Below are 20,516 nucleotides of genomic sequence, written 5' to 3' on the forward strand. Positions count from 1 at the left end.
ATGCAATAAATCTTACTTTGCGATAAACAAGCTGATATTTACTTAATATAAGTTCCCCGATGAGTTGGCCCTTTTAGGATGGAACTTTCAGCAAACAAAGTTAAGTATATCTTAAGAACCATTGCGAATTTCAGAATGAATTTGATACACATATATAGAAAAAAAATTAGCTAAATCGAATTATTAGAGAAAATTTTTTGGGACAGTAGCTATTTAACTTAGTTAATTAGTTTGTCAAATTCAAGAAACCTGTCCCTGTAGTGTACCATTGCCACCAATTCTGTGAAAATGCAATAGAAAATAACAAAGTTACAGAATGTTTTTTGTTTTTTTTTGACGACTGTGCATCAGATTATTGGAATAAAAATCATGATATGAAAAAACCTCTACTACAGCAATTATGTTGAAGGTTAAATGTAATATTAAGTTTACTAGATTTATGGAACATAGACTCAAAATGTGAAGACAGAATTGTCTACTGGCCAAGGGGTTAGATGACAGGAAAGAGGACTATGAACAATAGGTAAAAAAGAGCATAAGATGTTGCAGCATAAAATTGTTTCATAAAGTACAAAATGGTGTAAATACTTAAACTTGAGAATATTTATATTTCAAGTAAAAATTTTATTCTAAGCAATGCTAGTTACATCAGACAGTTTCAGAAATAATTTCATCATACATAGAACCGATTTTTGGTGATTAAAGCAAAATTAATCTTTTAAATGAACAATGATCATATTTGGGACTATTTTATTGAGTGTCATAAACACAAACTGACAATATATATACTGCTTAACAATATTTTTTTCTGTGAACTTGATTTACTTTTGACTACGATTTTAGTGAAACATATGTGTTGTATTTTTATAACAGTCAATAGACTACAATGTACTGATAAGTTATTCAAAAGTAATTTACACATAAAAATGTTTATATTGGAAAATACAAAACATCCATTAATAATAATTAGATCATTTTTGTAATTGGGTAATTTATAAATTATTATACCTTAGCATGCACTAACTTAAACTTGCTATTATTTATTATCTTAATAAAAGAGGAATATTTTTATAACTGCATACTGATAAATGTTTTAGGGAGTATAATTAAAAATACTTCTAGAAAAAGATATATTTTTTTTGTTTAAACATTTTAATTTTTATAATTCATTTCATTATAAATCTAATTATAATGAAAAAATTTTAATGAAAACAAAATTAATTGCCTTTGTTTATACTTCACACAGTCACATTATTTTTTAAAATGATATAAGTTTATTTAAAGCTGAATGAACAGGGTTTTTTAAATAATAATTTAAATATTAAAATTTATTATTGAATCAGATGATTCAAACACATGCTTTAAATTTATCAATGAATAAATAAAAAATATAACACTAATACTTTCAATAAATCATTTTATAACTTATTGCAATTTTAACAATTTAGAATATAAAATTCCAAATTTTTGAAAAACCTGTAAAACTGAAATGGTCCACAAAGATGTTTAAACATAAAATAAAAAGAAAGAATACAATATGCTATGTGTCTATAACAAGGATTTTGATCTTACTCTGAAGCTGATTTCACACACTTATCCAATTCCATGACATGCTCTCCTATGAACCATACAAGGTTCGAAAAATAAGGAGCTGCTGTTTTGTCTCGGATAAATTTCAGCATTGCTTTGTCATCCACTAATAAATGAAAATAAATCTATTAAGAAATATTTCAGAAACAGTCTCTACAAACAATACTAATTTCCAAGGAAAAATAAAATCTATAGTCAATCATTACTTGAGCTGAAAATGCATAGGTAGTTATAAGCAATCTGATCAGCAGTGAATAACAAAACATGTTGCATGTTCTTCAAAAATATCAATTATTAGTTTTTAAAACTAAAAATTGTTCAAATACATAAACCATTTTTAAATATGTTACAATTACTTTCAGATATAAATATTTGGGAATGATGATATATCATGTGACTTTAGTATTAAGTTACTAGTGTTGCATTCTGCAATCTGAATGTAGATCTATAGAATCATCTGACATACAATTCAAAGCTCATATGAAACTCAAACAGAGGTTGAAGGTATCTTAACCTGTCACAATGAACTCAGAAAATTATAATCAACAGTGAATTATCAGAAAATTGTAATAGAAAGATTGATTGCTTGGAGTGGAGAGAGAAATGGCAGAAAAAGCGAGTCACAATAGTATGCTAAAATGCTAATTAAGGGATATTTAATAGTGATACATATGCATTGATGTATTTACATATAAGAATTTAAAGTTCTTTTTTAAGCTGAAAAGATTCAAACACACTTGCTTTTCTTAATGCATTATAAAGCATTTTTATTTAGAAAAAAGAAATAGCAAAATGAAATAAAATAGGTAATTAATAATTTGAATAACTATGAAAATTGGTTAATATTGTAATGCAAATTCTCATATTTTCACATTATATAAAAGACTTCAGTTAAAAATATATTTTACATAATATACGAGTTTATAAATAACAAAAATATTAAATAAAAAACTATAAATCATACATTGGAATGAGAATACGGAAATTTATAACTCAACATGTAGCAACTTTTATTCAAATTTGTAAGATGAGCAAAATTGCATAACTAGTTTTTTAAGAAAAACAAACTGCATAAAATTAACGTACCTTTGAAAACATTTAATGTCAATGTTCGTACAGCAATACGAACCATACTTTCACTATGTTTGAAGAATTTAATGGCTTCATTATAAAGAGGAAAATCATTTGTATGCTGAAAAATTTTAGATCCAATCAGTTTCAGACATAATCCAATTTTAGATACAAGTTTTGATAAAAAATAAATAAGAATATACAATTACTTATGGATATTGAAACCAAAATTTCCTATTAGCATATACCATGAAATTTAATTAACAGAAATAATCAAGAGGAAACAAAATTGTTGAGCAAAGAATCAGAATTAGGCAGTCAGTGTATGATCATATTAGCTCTATGCTTTTTAAATTTTCAGCAGTCACAGAATTAAGAAAATTTAACTAAATTCATTCTTTATTCATTCAAGGGGAAAAAAAAAACCCCAGTAAAGATGTTAAAAATACACACACAAAAGAACATTTATCTTCTCTTTGAAAAGTAGTAGCAGGAGAGAAGAATATTGTTTGAAAAAATATAAGCAACCAATAGGAATGGTTTTCCCCAAACTTTTTTGCATACTGTATAATAAAGGTATTATCCCCCTGTTTCTGTATATTCAGCATAGTCACTTCATTACAGGTACAGATTATTTCCCTTATTAAAATTTATAGTGCATGATTAAAATAGTTTTCTTGTCAATTAACATAGCATTTTTATGATAAAATTAATATAAAAATATAAAATCAAATGCCATTTGTAAGTATTATTAAAAATTATTTCAAATAAAAACCCACCCTTATTTTTGTTTTCAAAAAAAAAAAAAAAAAAAAGGATAAAAAAATTTCTATTTTGATGCTTGTATGACAATTAAAAACTGTTTACAACAATATAACAAAGCAGCTGTATATATATATAAAAAGCTGTATGTAATGAATACTGATTTATACATAATATCTCAGAAAATATTTTATCCTTTTGTAATGTTAAAAACAGAATTTAGGCTCTAATGTCATAACTGGAATTGTCAAGATGGAAAAAAGATTAGTAATATTAAAAAAACATGAGAAATAAATTGATGTAAAAAAAAAAGACACTTTTTGTTTGTGCACAGAGCTTTAAATGGAATACTTGATGTAGATGTGTCTGAGGTCTGCACATGTGCAAAAACATATTTACAAGTTCTAAACCTTATTTTAATTTAACCTAATTTTTAAAAACTAGGATGCCAAATTTCAAAAACAAATTAAAAAAAAATATAATTGTTTTTTGAATAAATAAACAACAATATGTATCTTTAAGAAAGAAAAAAATGAAGAGGAAGATTAGATTTTTAAATAACAATTTAGTCATAGCTTTTGTCTCTCAAGATCATATGGGTCAAATATCTTTGTTAAGAAATATTTGTTTGCTGATATATATATATAAACTTTTTAGTTAATTGATTTATATTACAGATATATAATTAAATGCAAGAGATATAATACTGAAAAGAATAGAATAATAAACTTAAAATTTATAATGTAATACATATTTTTTATCACTGGTATCAAAATTATAAAAATACTATCATTTATTCTTTACAGTACATCAAAAATAACAATTAGCATTAAAAGTATTAGTACTTATTTATTCATAGATACATAAATTTTCATACTCACTTCATTGTAGAAAAAATGAATAGTATGAGTATTCAGTTTTAAAGATAAAGTTTTCAAGAATGAAATGTAATAAGCCATAACCTATATATAAAAAAAAGATATTTATTTAGTTTTGTGGTATTAAAAATAATCTTTCCAATTTTAGTAGTATATTTCATGTGCAGGATGAAACTGAATTATGTTTCACAACAGAAAATCAACTTACTTCTTCATCTGAGAAATCAAACTTATGGACAATGATGGAATTCACATGGTTATTTGACAAAAGATAATCTAAAAAATAAATAAATAAATAAAAATCTCACAATCAACATTAAGACAAGCTATAGATTGTTTTGACAATTTACAGTTACAGTTTTATATGTAAATAAAATGTAGATTCTTATCATAATTAATAGAACAAAAAAAATACCATTTATTTAATTCAAATAAGTGATTAAAGCAACAAAATTACAATTCACACAATTTTTGCTTCTAAGCTAACAGGATAAAATTACATGGTATGTTCAATGGCATGCACATATGAGTTCTTGTTTCTGTAAGCATATATTCTATTAACAGAAACTATTATTAGAAAGTTTGAATCATTCCAATCATTACTATTCATGACTAGAATATATTCAGAATCAGGAACTGAATTTTATGATAATGAAAAACAACCACTTCTTGAAATTGAGATTGATGGATACTAAAATCAGAAACATGTAACACAGAATTTGTATGACAAGCCAAAAGTCAGCTGAAGAATATAATACTACTGTTCATTTCAGTATCTTCAGACAGCCACTTTTTGACAATTTTACCTCACTAAGGGGTGAGACGTGGAAGGATCAGCAAATTTCCAGAATTCATCATTCTTTGAGCTTGATTCTTGCCCTATTAAATACTTCTTTGCTCAATTTTTTTTTTCATATTATGTGAGCATCATGTTGTTTCAAACTGTATTATTTTATTTCAATTTAGTCTGAGAGTAATCTGAGTTTATTTTATTGTTAAATATAAACATCTCCATCTTTAATCTTTTCTCTCACCCCTATTTTGATGAATTACAGGGAATTACAGTCTTTAAACTTTTAATTCGACATGTTACCACATGCATTCATTTCAAAACTAAAGGATGTTTAAAGTTGTAACAAAGATGTATTGATATATTTGATAACAGTGTTTCATTGCAGTCTCTAAGGTAGACAAAATTGATGAGCTGCCGAAGCTAATTGTGAGATTAGGCCAATTCTATCTACTTACGAGTATCATAAGTGTGACAAGAAAAATCATGGTTAGCAGAAGAATGCACGCAAAAATATATATACTGCCACTGTCAAAGTCATGCAGATAAACTGATGAATTGCTTCACAGAAATCCCTCCCAACAATTAAGATACTGGAATCATTTGATCAACAATGGAGATTGGTTCATTCACATCAAAATCTCTTTGGAAGGATATATATAAATCAGCATGTCTCCTATTAATAAATCTCTCCCATTCTAATGATCCATTCAACTCTCTCAATTTCTTTGATTCACAAAAGAAGATTCAAATGGCTCTCATTTTTCTACCTCATTTTCAATATAAATTTCTCATATTAGTTAACAATTTGAATTAATACTTTTAAAAGCTCTACATACATAAAATAATGACAACAAAAAAGACAAATATTATGCCAATTTAAAAATCATAAGGGCAGCAGAAATATTCTTTACAATTCTTCTGAACATTACATGCAGTATAAGTCTAATAAAGCCATTTGCTTTATTCTAAGATATATGACCAAATCATCTTCTGTCTTTTCCAGAGTTCACAGCACATATTTGACATTTCCTATTTCTTTTTGACATGGATACTTCCCTCCTCCTCCCGAAGAATCTTATTTGGTGAACTCATAAAATAGCCTGATTAGTATAGATTTTAAAAAAATATAAAATTGGCATTTGTTTAATAGCTATGTCACTAGAAAGCATAAATAAAAAACTTTGTCTATTTATCATTTGTTCAAGATGGTCATTTTATTTCCCGTTTTCTCTTAAATTCATTTTTACATATATTTCTCAGTTGAATAAATAACATAGGGAAATTCAAATCAATTACTTCCTTTTCAATAACTAGTTATGCCAAAATATCTTTCTTTGTTTCTATGAAATCATTGATGGGCTTTCCCTCAATGTATTTCAGTTTCTTTTTCAGTGCTCTATATTTTAGCTCATTCATTATTTGCCTTTTCTCCATTAATGATTGCAAATTCACCAATAAAGGGATCTGACATTAATTTGATATCTTCAAATTGTTGGTCAATAACATAGATAAATGTTTGCTCTAGGAATAGTTTCTACCATGTGTACTTATATATATATAGCCCAGTCTATATGTTCAATAAATTATTTCTTCATTATTCATGATGTGAACAACAGTGCATCCCACTTTATCATAAATTTTAGATGCCAAGGGATATATTAGGCAACCACTTAATGTTTATATAAAATATTCATAAATACAAGTATAAAATATAATTTTTTCAATAACTATTTATAAAATAAAATATCCCAGAAAAATATTCACTTCTTTACAGCATATATCCTAGTTTTTATTAAATAATAATAATAATAATAAACATATTAAATAACATGTTACTCAAAAGATTCTAAATGAGCTCCCAAAATTAAGAGGAATTTGAAATATTCTAAATGCTTATAAATATAAAATGAGACTTAAAAGATTATTATAATTTACTTACACAGTGATGTTTCATTCCTAATGTTTTCAAAAAGTATATTCAGAGTTTGAAGCAATTGCACACACACATAACGTCCACATTTCTGCTTCATAATCTTTAGGAAAAATGACAGCATGTTTTTCTCAAGGAAAAAGCTGCAAACAGACAAGGAAAAGTATAATTCAATATACTCTAAATCAAAAAGATAAAAGATCTGTAGAGGAAAAAAAAAAAGAGAAACAATTAAAAGTCCATATATACATGATCTATAACTGGGAAATGAAATATTAAAGGATGTGCTTTCCTATGCTATATCAATAGCGATTATAAAATTTTGCAATCTCAAATAAGGGTCTATAAAATCTACAACCTGTACATCTACTGTATTTTTGAAAATAACCAAACAAAAAAAATCATAAAGTCATGTATATATGAATCATATAACAGACGTTTGAAATGCTAATAAAACAGTAAATATTTTCTGAAAAGTTTCTCTAAATGTTGATTACTTTCATCAAGGCCATAACTAAAACAAATTTTGAGGTAAAAGCTGATAATAATTATCCCAAGAGGATTTCAAAATAATTTTTAATAATTTCATCTTATGTATCAACTATGAAAACAATTTTAACCAATATAACTATCAATTTAATAAATAAACAATTACTGTCAAGATAATTCTGATTGACTGATGATAACTGGTCTGTAAGTATTTAGAGGCACATTTGTTTTCAGAATAAAATTAAAAAGGTCTCTCATTTTCTTCACTTTTTTATTGGCTAATATGCATAATGTAATATAATTATATTTTGATTTAATTTGTGTGCCTTTTAGTGCTGCTATATTAAGCAAAAGATTACTCAAAAATTTGCAAGATGGTATTTTGTTCCAAAAATACGTGACACTTATAACTGCTAAGAAGCATTTTCATCAAGAAAACGTTCTTGCCCTCTAATTGCATTATATTCAGCCCAGCAATTAGTGCCATTCCCTAACATTATGAGCATCTGCTTAAGATAATTTATATGTCGCCGTCTATAAATGGGTTTCTAATAATAATGTATATTTTATAATATATGATACAAGATCATTTTGACCATAGTATTTGGAATGATAAGTATAAAGACAAATCTGACCTTGGAATCCAACAAATAAACACCGACATTTTGAGGGTGTTTCTATTCAATTATTGAATAACAAAAACTTTGAGCTGATAGTTAATACACTTTAGAAAAACTCTTCTTGTACACACCATGTATAAGATGTAATGATTCTTATAAAAATACAGTTCCATAACTATGCTTGATTTCATTCATGAGACGCTCTGTTTGCTTCTCTTGCTTGTAAACGTGTAAAACTTTTTTTAAATTTTAATATTACATTATCTTTTTGCAAATACATTTCCTTCCTGTTCTTGATCAAAAACAAATAATCTTTTCCCAAAAATCTTTTAAAAGTTTATCAATGAGAGCATTCTAAAATAACCTATCAGTCTTAAGAATCTTTGGACATGTTTCATAATGATTAGCATCAGACACATATCAACTGGGAGCATTTTTGTAGGATATGGGAAAATAATGCTATTCTTTACAATACAACATAAAAATTCTGATTTTCTTGACAGAAATTGACAGTTTTAAACTTTTTTTTCCCAGTCCACAACTGTAAGTAACTTCAAACACAATTTACAGACTTTTATTTTCATTTAATCATACTATCAAAGCATATAAGTAAACATTTATTTTCATCTACTCATGAATTATCAAAGCATATAACTAAATAAACACAACAACATTGCTCATGAGATCTCTATGTTTTATTTTCTTAATTAAAACTTTGTCTTCATTCTTTTACTTATTGTCTTAAACAAAGTCTTTTTTTTATAGCTAAAACACTGCTTGCCATTCCAATATCTGTAACCCCCTACAAAAGTTTGAATTTTATTCCAGGTGTTAACTCTGAACCCCAAATTGTTCAACACTTCATAATCGGATAACTTGGAAGGTTTCTCCGATCAGGGCGTTATTTATGTCTGCTGTATTTTAGTGAAGAAAGGTTCAGAATTACAACGACTAATAGCATAATCTTAATCTTCAATAAAATTCAATTGCCCAAATCAGTTAAAACTGGTTACTTGAATTGTCGTGTACGGTCTTTTATTTCAAGCCCGATTAGATGCTATAAATGTCAACGCTTTAGACATTCAAAAGTTGCTTGTTGCGGAAATCTTGTATGTTCTAGAATCACCTCAGTTGGACATTCTTTTACTGACTGCCAAAGTGTGCGAATTCTACACAGCAGCATGAATGAAATTCAAAAGTTTGTACTACTTGGCAACAGGAAAATCAAATCCAGAAGCTGAAATCATTAAAAAATATTTTGTATACCAAAGCATGAAAATTGTGTCTGCCACCATCTGTCCCATCATTTGCAAAAAACAAAATCCTCTGATACAGCTGAAAAATTTGTTCAAACAGATTTATGTTTTACCATCCTGTTCTGTGGACCTAAAATCTCTGTTTCAACTCGCACTAATGATAAAATTTGTAATGTCACACAGCCTCAAAAAAGGCCAAGCAACATAACACTATTGATTCTAATGAAAATATTACAAAATATCAGAATACAGATTTTCTGAATTTAGAGATTCAAATGACATGTATGTCCAAGATACAACCGAATTACCTTGTTCAACCAATCCCCTGAGATACAGAAGTTGCAGATGATTTCATTGATTATGATCCTGAAGAAACATAGAGAAAAACACGATAAATGACTATAGATAGCAGCCATCAACCAGTCGGACATTAATCCACGCTTTCACCCAGCTTTTAAAAAGAAATACACCAAACATCAACACAAGGAAAAATTAAAGCTAACACTAATTTTAGCATTTGGAGTTGAACTGTTGCAAACAACATTAGCATTTGTCAAGAGAACTCTACATACATCTAAATTTTTTATCATTCCTTGATTATTTTTAATGTGCATTTTAAATTAATAATATTTGTAAACGTTTCATTGTTACTTTGTCGTAGAAATAAATCACATTTAAATCATTTCACCTTTTTTATAAACCCAGTTATATCTCTTATCATATGAGTTCTTAATCCACCATTTATGCTTAATATACACCGTATCTTTGGTGCAACATAACCAAAATTAGTTTTTGCACCATAAAACTTCAAATACTCACTCACTCATGAGATTGTTAAAAATAAGGTAGCATGCTTTTGAAATATGCCAAAGCTAATACTGAAATTAAAATAATTTTAAAAAATAAACTTCACCTAGAACAATATAAAGAAAGAGAAACATTTTGGCTATCTTCATTCACATTAATATAATTTTACATTTCTGGATTTTGTAATCTAAGACATCCTTTTACCAATCCTTCATTGAACTTAGTTATTCTTTACTTAATATTAAGTACAGCAATCTTCTGCCTTAATCTTTAACTTTTATAATGAAATGCCTAATATATATTTATTTTTGTGCATGCAATTTTATTTCTATAACATTGTGAAAGCTTCCTCAGATTCCTTCAAGTTTTTAGAGGTGACACTAGAAAATAATGCTAGAAAAAAAATGCACCAACATTTGTAGTACATGTTTTAGTACTAACCAATGTTAATTTCTAAAGGAAATTCACTAAGCATTAAAAAAATGAAATCCATTTTATATTAAGCAATTATGACAGATTATGACTTAAAATCTGAACATAAAAAATAATAATAAAGAGCAAAGAAGTCATGACTTTGGGTTACAGTGATTTGGAAATTGGAATTGTTGTTTCGATGATAGATGACTGAAGCCAAATTTTTTAAACCTTCATTCCTTGAAGATTTATGAAGACAGCTAAAAGAGTACAAAATCGTCAACTCATTTCAAGACTTTTAGACATATACAAGCAATCTAAGATATCACCCATATTTAATGAAGGGACATGTATGTTAATTGTAGAATTCAGCACCTCATGCTAATATTAATGGGCTTGGTTTCCATCAAAGATTTCCAAGTGAAAAGATTTTTAAATGGACACTTGCAATTTTCTCAAAATTTGGAGACTTTATTAAAAAGTATCAAAACATCAATAACTTTACTACATATATCTTTGTATAAGAGTGACATAGAAAGGTTACTGCTTGGTGATTCTTGGTTTTTACAAGTACATACTTAATGTTTGCTTTAACTCAAATATGACAGCAGTAATTATTTTGAATAATTTCTATAGTAAATGTTTTGGATTAAAATCTGAATGCTGGAAGACCTTCTTTAACAGTTAGGAGTACATACATTTTATATTTATTTCAAATAAATATAGCAAATGAATCTCGAAAAGAAAGATATATCTTCTCAAAAAATATACAAAACTATCTGTGTCAGCAAGAGTACACAATTTTTATTTTTTTAAGATTATCTCTAATTTATGATTTTTCTCTCAAAGCTGAAAAACATGTTTGTGTAATATTGATATTTTCACATTCTTGTTGACTGTTTTTATCAATGTTAGACTTTTTTGCTTGATTAATCTATGGCCATGAGATCTTGGATATTTGTTGTCTCCACATTTGTAACATTTTACTGAACTTTGTTTTCCACACTTATTAGGATATTTATTTCCAGAAAAATCTTTCCTAACTATTTTGTAAGGATTTCAATACCCATTGCATCCCCCCCCCCAAAAAAAAAAATAGGTCATTCATGTTGATTGTTAAAAATTACTTTTGCAGAATTTTTATAATCTCATAAACAACAATTTTCTCAACCAACTTCACAAGAAAACCAACTATATTACAACATTTATTTATTTAATATCATCAAAGATAAGTGAATTTTTTTTTCCAACTTGATTGGTGCTTATCAAATCCATAAGTAGAGCAAACCAAGTTATCTTTCAGGTTGAAGTTCAACCTTCAAAAGTAGACATATAATTCATGATAAGTCTGACCAGGTACTACAGTTGAAGTATTAAAAAATAAATAAAATAAAAATATTAAGTAAAAAAAAAAGACAAATTTTGTTTAAAGCGGTCAGTTTGAACTCTTTTAGTAACGATTCTTTTATAAAATAGTAATCATTAAGCCTTCCATATGTTTTAACATTTATTAATAAATTTAAATTACCATATTTATTTTGAAGAAAATAGGCCTAAAATTTGGGCGATTCATTCATTTTCAGATAATATTATATGGCAAACATGCTGCTTGAAAAGAACTAGATGTAAATTGATACCTTTTTTTATAATTTCTATTATAACACAAGTGTTGCTATTAATATAATGTTAGTAGCTTCATCATCATTAAGACTAATTTTTAGCTACTCCTTTTGAAGATATTGCTATGAAATTGAAGAGTTTATTTTATACTGATAATTGTATGATTTTGGAAGATTCTGATCAGGAACTACAGAAACTCATTAAACAATGGATTGAATTGATGTCAGCTGCTAAGTTGAATCTTAAAGGTTGCAAATTCAGATGAGAAACAAGTTCAAAATCCTAAATCAAATGAAGGAATAAATCCTATGATATTCTATTCTGTGAAGCATCATTGTTGGAAGCACCTCCAGAAGTAATTATTAGTATATTATCATTCGGTAATAGAATTTTTAATCCATTAATATTGGATTCACTCGTCCAGTCTTACCAGGCTCTAAAATATTGTTACAAGATAGTTGAAAATCAAAAATAAGATCAGATTTAGAAATATCTTTTGATATGAAAACATTTTTAAGTCATTAGAAAGTATAAAAAATGCTACATCTTGTGAAGATTCCACAAAAAATTCTTCATAACATTGACACTGGTTTAAGTTAACACTTTTGCAATGCTAATGGCACTTCATATGAAGCAGTTGTTTTCATCTGATATCATGTAGCTTATGAATCTATCATCCAACTATTGGCTGCTAAATGCAGAATAGTTCCTCTGACATTTATTACCAAAACAAGAATGGAACTTCTTGCTTATTATATTGGCTCAAGATTTTCTGAATTTGTGAAAGAGTTTGAGATTTGGATGCCTCCTCCCTCATTTGTCTATGGATTAAAAGAGATGAACCTTGGAATGTATTAGTTCGAAAACAGAGTAAGAGAAATTTGAAGCTTACTAGATGTAAAAGGAAAGGAGGCACATTCCAGGATCCTTAATTCCTGCAGATCTTTCTCTTGTGGATGATCTGTGTTTAAATTACTAAGTTTAAGATGGTGAGAAAGACCCTTATGGCTACATTTGCATGAAAGTTTAGGGCTTAAACTTGACTATCTTAGTAACAAAGGAGCAGCCTCAGAAGAAAAGTATGATAAATTGCACAATATTGTAATCAGTTATTATGGCACTGCAAATTTTTTCTCGTGGTTTTCAAGTTACTTTAAAATCATTATAATGTTGAGGAGTTAATCATGATTTTGCCATAATTCTAAAGGTTGTATCAGGATGCAGAAAGGAAATAAATTTAGATACATTGGAGATAAAAAGAGAGAACAAAGTTGTTCAGTTGACTCAGAGAGAAACTTGCACAGAGGAATAAATTAAAGAGCTGAAGATTTTGAACATCTTTAGAGGCAAAGAAAGTATTTTGATAATAAAAATTAAGCTCATTGAGAAAGCTGATTCAAGGAATTTCAGTTACCCTATGCTTTTATCTGGTAAACACTAACTGACATTTCTGGTCAGAAATGCTCTTTCAAAAACTGACATGCTGGAGAAACCGAGAGAGATATTCTGGATTCTAAATGGAAGGAGATCCTTTTGAAGAATAGGCGTTTAAGATGCATGAGATATCATAGCAATGACACAGAAGCCAATTATTTTGTTCCCTTATTGAATTGAGGAAAGTGTTACTTTTGAAGTGAGTGGAGTTGACCTTAGTGGGCTGTGTGACAATTTTCATTTTCTTTTATATAGAAAGAAAATGAAAATTGTTGAGTAGTTTTCACCTATGAGGTGTATCGAGCAATACATTCAGAACTGGAGCTATCTCAGTCTACTAAAGCCTTCATCCTTTCCCTATAATGGTTCAAAGTTAGAAAAAGAAGTTTCATTGGTACCAAGAATCTCCTATTGAACCTTGACTGGAATGCAATCCAGAAAGAAATTTCTATCCAAAGAATACATAGAGGAGAAATTCAGACTCCCCTCAGCTTCTTGGCGAGATAGCTTTTGGGAGTGAATGGCACAAATGATCAAGAAACTTTAAAAAATAATCTTGGGGAATGCCTGTTTGCATTATGAAGAATCTTATGTGATTGTGAAGCAGTCATCAAGACCTCTTCCTTATGAAGATCCTAATGGCCTCCTTTCTCTCACTTCTTAAATATTTATGCAATAATGTTAAGCAAGTTGGGTATGCCAGATTTGGATAGACTTGATAGCACTGATGTTACAAGGCACTAGAAACATCAATCGAACTGCAGAAAACACTTAAGAAACAGGTTGCATTATATAATATTGTCAATTTAACAAATCAAATTAAATGAATACTTGGGAGCTTAATACTAATGCAACCATATAAAAAGGAAAATTATTATTACAAAGTAAAGTCAAGAGATATTGTCTTAATTGAACACTACTTTAAGAGATTATTATAAAGTCCTTGAAGTTTATCAAGATAAAGTGATTTCAATAATGTGGCTAAAAAAAGTGAAGTTATACATCCTGTTAAATGGATTTATCTCCTAGAAATAAGATATTTAGTGGATAGCTATGCGAGGACAAGAAAGATACTGTTATTAACAGCAAAGATCACTAGTTAATTGTGTTGGAGCTTTGACTACAGGAAGCAGTAGAATGGTTAAATTAACTTTGAGATTTATGAATACTTGATTATATAAAACTGTTTTATACTACTTCTGTAAATTATTAGTTTAATTTGAAATGTATTTGATGATTCTATTCCGAACATTCATTTTTAATTTAGGGAATTATGCGATTATAATGTATAATTAAAGCTGGAAGTATATGGTAAACCATGCCATATTAAAATGAAAACAAAAGCAAGCAGACACACAAAAACTTTTGTAATTTTTTTCATTTATTTATTTTTGATTGATAATCGTTAAAATTGATTTGTCATTTGATTTTTTTTTGACAAATGGCTTTTGTAAATAAATTATTTTTATAGGATAAAGATTCAAATGATCGGAAAAAATCGTGCTTGATGTTCTTTTTAATTTTATTTTGATTAAATAATCTTCAAAACTTAAAAAAAAAAAAAAAAAACTGGTAACATTTAACTGGTAACATTAAAAAATTCAATCACTAAATATTTATTAAAGTATATTAAATAATTAAAATAACATCTTCTGAAGCAGAAAAATTGTTCTATCATTGCTTAATATTATTAAAATCCAATAAAAGAAAAGATAGTACAGATTTGTTATACTAGAAATTACTAACAAGAAATCACTTCAAAAAAATATTCATTAATATCAAAATATAAATAACTTACTCAAAAACAGTGCTGTCATTTTGATCTCCCCAAATTAAAATTTCTGCAATTGAACGAAGGGTTTCAACTAATAAACCCTTATTTTGCTCAGTGACAGTTTGGTTTTTATACAGTACATGATAAAGGTACCTAAAAAGGAGGGAAAAAAAGAGAATAAATCTTTTATAATAAAAATAAAAACTCATAAAGTAAAAAAATCATCATGATACATAATGACTAATTCAAAAGTTTATATATATATATATATAAATTCATTAGTCTAACAGCAATTCTTGAAAGTACTAAAGTGTACAAGAAACAAAGTAGTAAAAGATTAACAGCTATAATGTTAGTGAATGAGAAATCTCATGACTGATTCTTGCATTATATGTTAACTGATGTTAAACTGAAAAAGTTCACCAGACAGATTTAAATATAAGTAACAAACTCAAGGAATACATATTTATTTAATAAATTTGTATCGAATTTTTTTTCACTGTATTGACTTAAAAAAGTTAATTAAACAAAATGATCCTTTATCTATATGAATAAGAATCAACTGAATTTCTCTCAACATTCAATGTTTTTTTTCTCTTCTGTTTATGCTTCTGAAAACGCCATAAAAAAGAAACAAATGTAATTTATTTAACAAACAATCATTTCATTTCTTTCCTCTCTTTTTAAATTCTTAAAAAGAGGGGAAAAACTTTTATTTTTGATGTTATACAATACACGTAGTAATTCTCATTACAAAATTGCATTTGGTTACTCTAATATCAATAACTCTTTCTCCAAATGGAAGCTTATTTTTTTGAAATGACTTTCAACATTGAGGAAAGAGTTTTTAAAATAGATAAGCTATATTTTATGTATAATAAAATTATTGTAATAAGAAAAAAAAATTACAATGAGTTTATTAAAATTTTTTTTTATGGCTTCATTTACAATGACATGCCTGACACACATACTGAATTTTTAATATTTAAATCTACAATTAGATGACAGTATAAAGCAATTTTAAATCACTTGGAAATGCTTCCATATCTCAAGTGCCCTTTATATTATTAAAGGAATTGAAATAACAATTAATGTTCCAAGCAGAATGTATAATTTAATTAGCAATTTGTACGTCAAGAAACCCTTCGTACAATTTAATTAGCAATAATATTAAGCAAATTTGTACGTCAAGAAACAAAGAGAAAACACTTAAAAGATTTTTGCATCAGAATGGATAATATGTTAAAAATCAGTTCAACCACTTGGAGGACTAAAGAAATAAAAAAAGAAGCTAATACAAATAAATTCATAAAAGTAATGATATCTTAAAATAAAAGCTAGCTGTACCCAGCCATGCATTGTTGTGGCTGAATCTGGTTAAATGGAAAAGAAAGAAAAGAGAGAGTGCACGGTTTTAATATGTTTAATTTCATATTACTCATGGATATACAATATTTTCTGTTGTTCCATTGCCTTTGTAGATATAGAGATTGTTTGGTTTATTGACTAAAGAACATAAAATATATAATTGTGCATGTGAGAAGCAATCCATTTCTAACTCTAAACTGCAAACATTAGCGAACTATATTGATGGTAATTGCAAACTCTAATCAAAGTAGGAATTATAATCTCTTAAAATGAAATGGGATAATCTTTGGAATCATAGGAATATGAAGAATAAAGACATCTTCAAATTTGAAAGGTCCTATTAAGACAGTTATTTTTACGAAGTTGCTTATTAATTTTTTTACAGCAAATTGCATGGTACTGCAAAGTTTTGGCTGCTTGATATTTCGTAACATAATAATTAACATGCTGATTTTCAATTGCATATGTGAAATGGCATCTATGGCAGAAACAGTGAATTAATAAATTTTGTTGGATAATTAATTGCTTCATCTTTTTCCATAAAAGCATTGATGACTTGTATGTGACTGTATCATTCTGAATGTTAAACTAAATAATATTGTCAAATTTATAAAGTTGGAGTCTTTGTCCTTAGTGAAAAATAGCATTCATTCAATCCATCAAGATTTCTATAAACTGGTTTTAATGATGGAAAATATTTTATGAAATATGACATATTGCATGACTTTAATATCCCATAGACATAAGAAACAATGACATTTCATACAGCCCCTAGCTGATAAAAGATTATTAAAAGCCCCTAGCTGATAAAGATAGATTATTAAATTAACAGAAATTACTCACTAATGTTTGTAAACATTATCTTTACCATGCTCAAAGTCATTCTTAAATATATATATATATATATATATATATATTACATTTGTTTCTTCAATTCATCATAAGAATTTCAGTATGAGAACACATACTAATTTTTTTTCCTTTTATTATGATTCTGTTGCTCGAGAATTACCTTCTCCTTTTAAAGTTTAAAATATTTAATTCCACTAAATCTCAAAAAGTAAAGATCACTGATGAAATCCTTTCATATCTGAAATTAACACACTAAATATAGACAAAGTCAATTAAAAAATCCCAGACACCAAACAAAAAAATTTTTGTTGCTTTGTTTTGATTGAGTCAACAATGGATGTTTCGCATTTTCTGAAAATTTTCACATCATTATGAATAAACAATAAAATAAACATAATAAATTAAGTAAAATAACAATATTTATATGATAAATGTTAAAATTAATCACACATAAATCATCAGTAACAGAAGCTGGTTAGCAAATTCTTATTTTTAAAAAAAATAAAGTTATAGAGCATTGGTAAAAAAAGCAAGTTCCTATATTTTGGCATTCCAATTATTTTGTGCGGCTATTTTTGTCAGCCATAGTGCCTCAATTCTTAGTTAAGATTCTATAAGGCCACCTAATTATTCCAGTTCAGGGAGCTCAAATTTTTTAAGATGCCTCGATTAACAAGATAATCTAACAATTATTAACAAGATATTCATATCTCCCAGTTATTAATTTAAAAAAAAGCAAAATAATAAAGAAATGAAAAAAAAAATATATATATAAATAATATCTTCTAATTTTGCTAATGTTGATTTCATATAAATTTCCGCAAAAAAGGAAAAAAATTAAAAGCATTTATTGAACAACTTTTTGCCCCCATCATGGCTCGAACTCTTATATTAATAGGCGACTATAACAATGAAAATAAAACAGAACTTACTTCAAGTGCTCCAAAGAGTGTGGATTCTTTGGTTTCCACATGCCTCCAGAAAACCAACCTTTACCACGAAACATTATGATAGGAATACATTTAAACTGAATAAAAATATATCTTCTCTAATAAATAAAAAGTTTGATAAAAACTCTCTAAATATTTTTCTTTCGTTGCGATGTATCGAATAGCTCAAGGTAGTCGAAACAGAAAGTAAATAAACCATTTAATATAGATACCGTTACGGATATAGTTTGAAACTCATGAACATTCCACCAGAGATCTGATTATATTAATAACAAAAACGTATTATTATTAATAATAATTATAATTTTACTAATAGCAAAAGTCCTTCCGTAGTAGCAAAACTACAAGAGATGGACGTTTTTTCTTTTTTTTTTTTATTATGTGCTATTTCTATTATATTCAGAATCCTTATGTTCAATAGGTTAGCGAAGTCGTAAGTTAAAAAATTTTGCCCGGTATCGACTTCAGATGATAAAGAACTCTAATTTTATTGTCTAAATAATAGACCAACGCAACCCACTTGCGAAACTTTTTTATTTCAAAATGAAAAGAACATTCAGAAGCAGTGGTATATCCACAAAAGGTAAAAAAAATCTTCTTAGATAAAACAATCATGGTAATCAATGTAAATTATAGCTTTAATAAGAAAAGTAGCTAACTGTAACTGTTTCACAAGATTGTTTATCACGTTCACATTTGATTGGCGACTTGGCATTCTTGGCGAGGTAAGGTGTATTTTGAACCGCACAGATAGAGAATGGTTCGATTCAATGTCAGTCGTTCGTTCAACATTTTTTTTTCCTTTCTTTTCACGTCGTTCGCGAACGAATGACATGGAATTTGAAAGCATACTGTTTCGTTCGCGAAGGAAATAATTGAACTTTTTCGTTCGCAGACGAACGCATTGGACGAACTTTCGTTGTTTGTGATTCACTACATTACTGACCAAACTGATGTTTTCTGGTTCTATTAAGTATAGATGGTAGCCATAATCGTGAAAGAAATGTGACAAGACGCATTCGCAATTATTTTTCTACATTCTTGGAAGTTCTTTGTGTGTGTGTGTAGCATTTCACACAAATACCAGGGAGATTAATATATACCCTCTGACCAATTCACCCCCCCCCATCCACATTTTCTCTTTGGGTTACTGAGCGAAAGTAGATTTGTGATCTTGATTGTTTTTCAATTATTCAGTTACTTTAAGAGGACGAAAAGTTTTTCCTTTTGAAGGCAAGAGATTTTTTTTTATTAATACAACCTAAATTTTTACTCAATAATTAATTTTTTTAACAGAGGCATTGCTTGATTATTGGTGATCCCAGAAAAGTTTTTAGGGCGAGGCTCATAAAAAAATTGTTTACTCATCATCTGTTAATTTTATAAATAATTCATGTTCTGAGATACTGAATTCCTATTTATAATACCACTAATTGTCTTTAAAATACGTTATAATTTAAAAAGAATTAATAAGTAATCTTGTGTTTATCTATATTTTTATTTAACACAATTATCAGAAGACTTGGCTATAGAAATCTGTAGTTTTCTCTGCATTTTTTCCCAGTATATGATAAGAATAGTATCTACTTACCTGATAATTATAACATCTGTGAGTGTGGTCCTCTTTTAATTCAGTTTAACCGCTTTTATGTGCTTTTTTTATGCATGATGAAATATACATCTTCATAAATATTTTAACATGCTAATCTTTATAAATTGACAATCTATAAATTGTGCGATGCGAAAATGATTCAAAACATTGAAGGCAGACCATCTATAGTGACGTAGGCAGACGTATGAAGTAATTGAAGCTAGGATTGAATTTTTCGGAATTTAAATTAGATTTTTAATGAAATAAAATTGATCAAAATTTTTAAATTTTACTCAATAACTTCGTGGCCTTTTATT

At 27.5% G+C, this 20,516-nt stretch overlaps 1 protein-coding gene across 1 annotated transcript in view; it reads right to left on the minus strand.

Annotated features, from left to right (window-relative positions):
- Nucleotides 1-18,873, minus strand: part of LOC129988032 (protein CLEC16A homolog) — a 59,809-nt gene extending 40,936 nt beyond the window's left edge. The window contains exons 1-7 of the mRNA XM_056096118.1: nucleotides 18,591-18,873; nucleotides 15,463-15,591; nucleotides 7,034-7,167; nucleotides 4,510-4,577; nucleotides 4,305-4,385; nucleotides 2,677-2,782; nucleotides 1,573-1,696 (exon numbers count right to left, since the gene is read on the minus strand). Coding sequence (XP_055952093.1) covers nucleotides 1,573-1,696; nucleotides 2,677-2,782; nucleotides 4,305-4,385; nucleotides 4,510-4,577; nucleotides 7,034-7,167; nucleotides 15,463-15,591; nucleotides 18,591-18,664 — 716 coding nt within the window. The 5' untranslated portion in view covers nucleotides 18,665-18,873. The remainder of the gene's footprint in view (nucleotides 1-1,572; nucleotides 1,697-2,676; nucleotides 2,783-4,304; nucleotides 4,386-4,509; nucleotides 4,578-7,033; nucleotides 7,168-15,462; nucleotides 15,592-18,590) is intronic.
- Nucleotides 18,874-20,516: the final 1,643 nt, after the last annotated feature.

Source organism: Argiope bruennichi, chromosome 10 (assembly GCF_947563725.1).
Source record: "Argiope bruennichi chromosome 10, qqArgBrue1.1, whole genome shotgun sequence".
In the NCBI taxonomy this organism is placed as follows: Eukaryota; Metazoa; Arthropoda; class Arachnida; order Araneae; family Araneidae; genus Argiope; species Argiope bruennichi.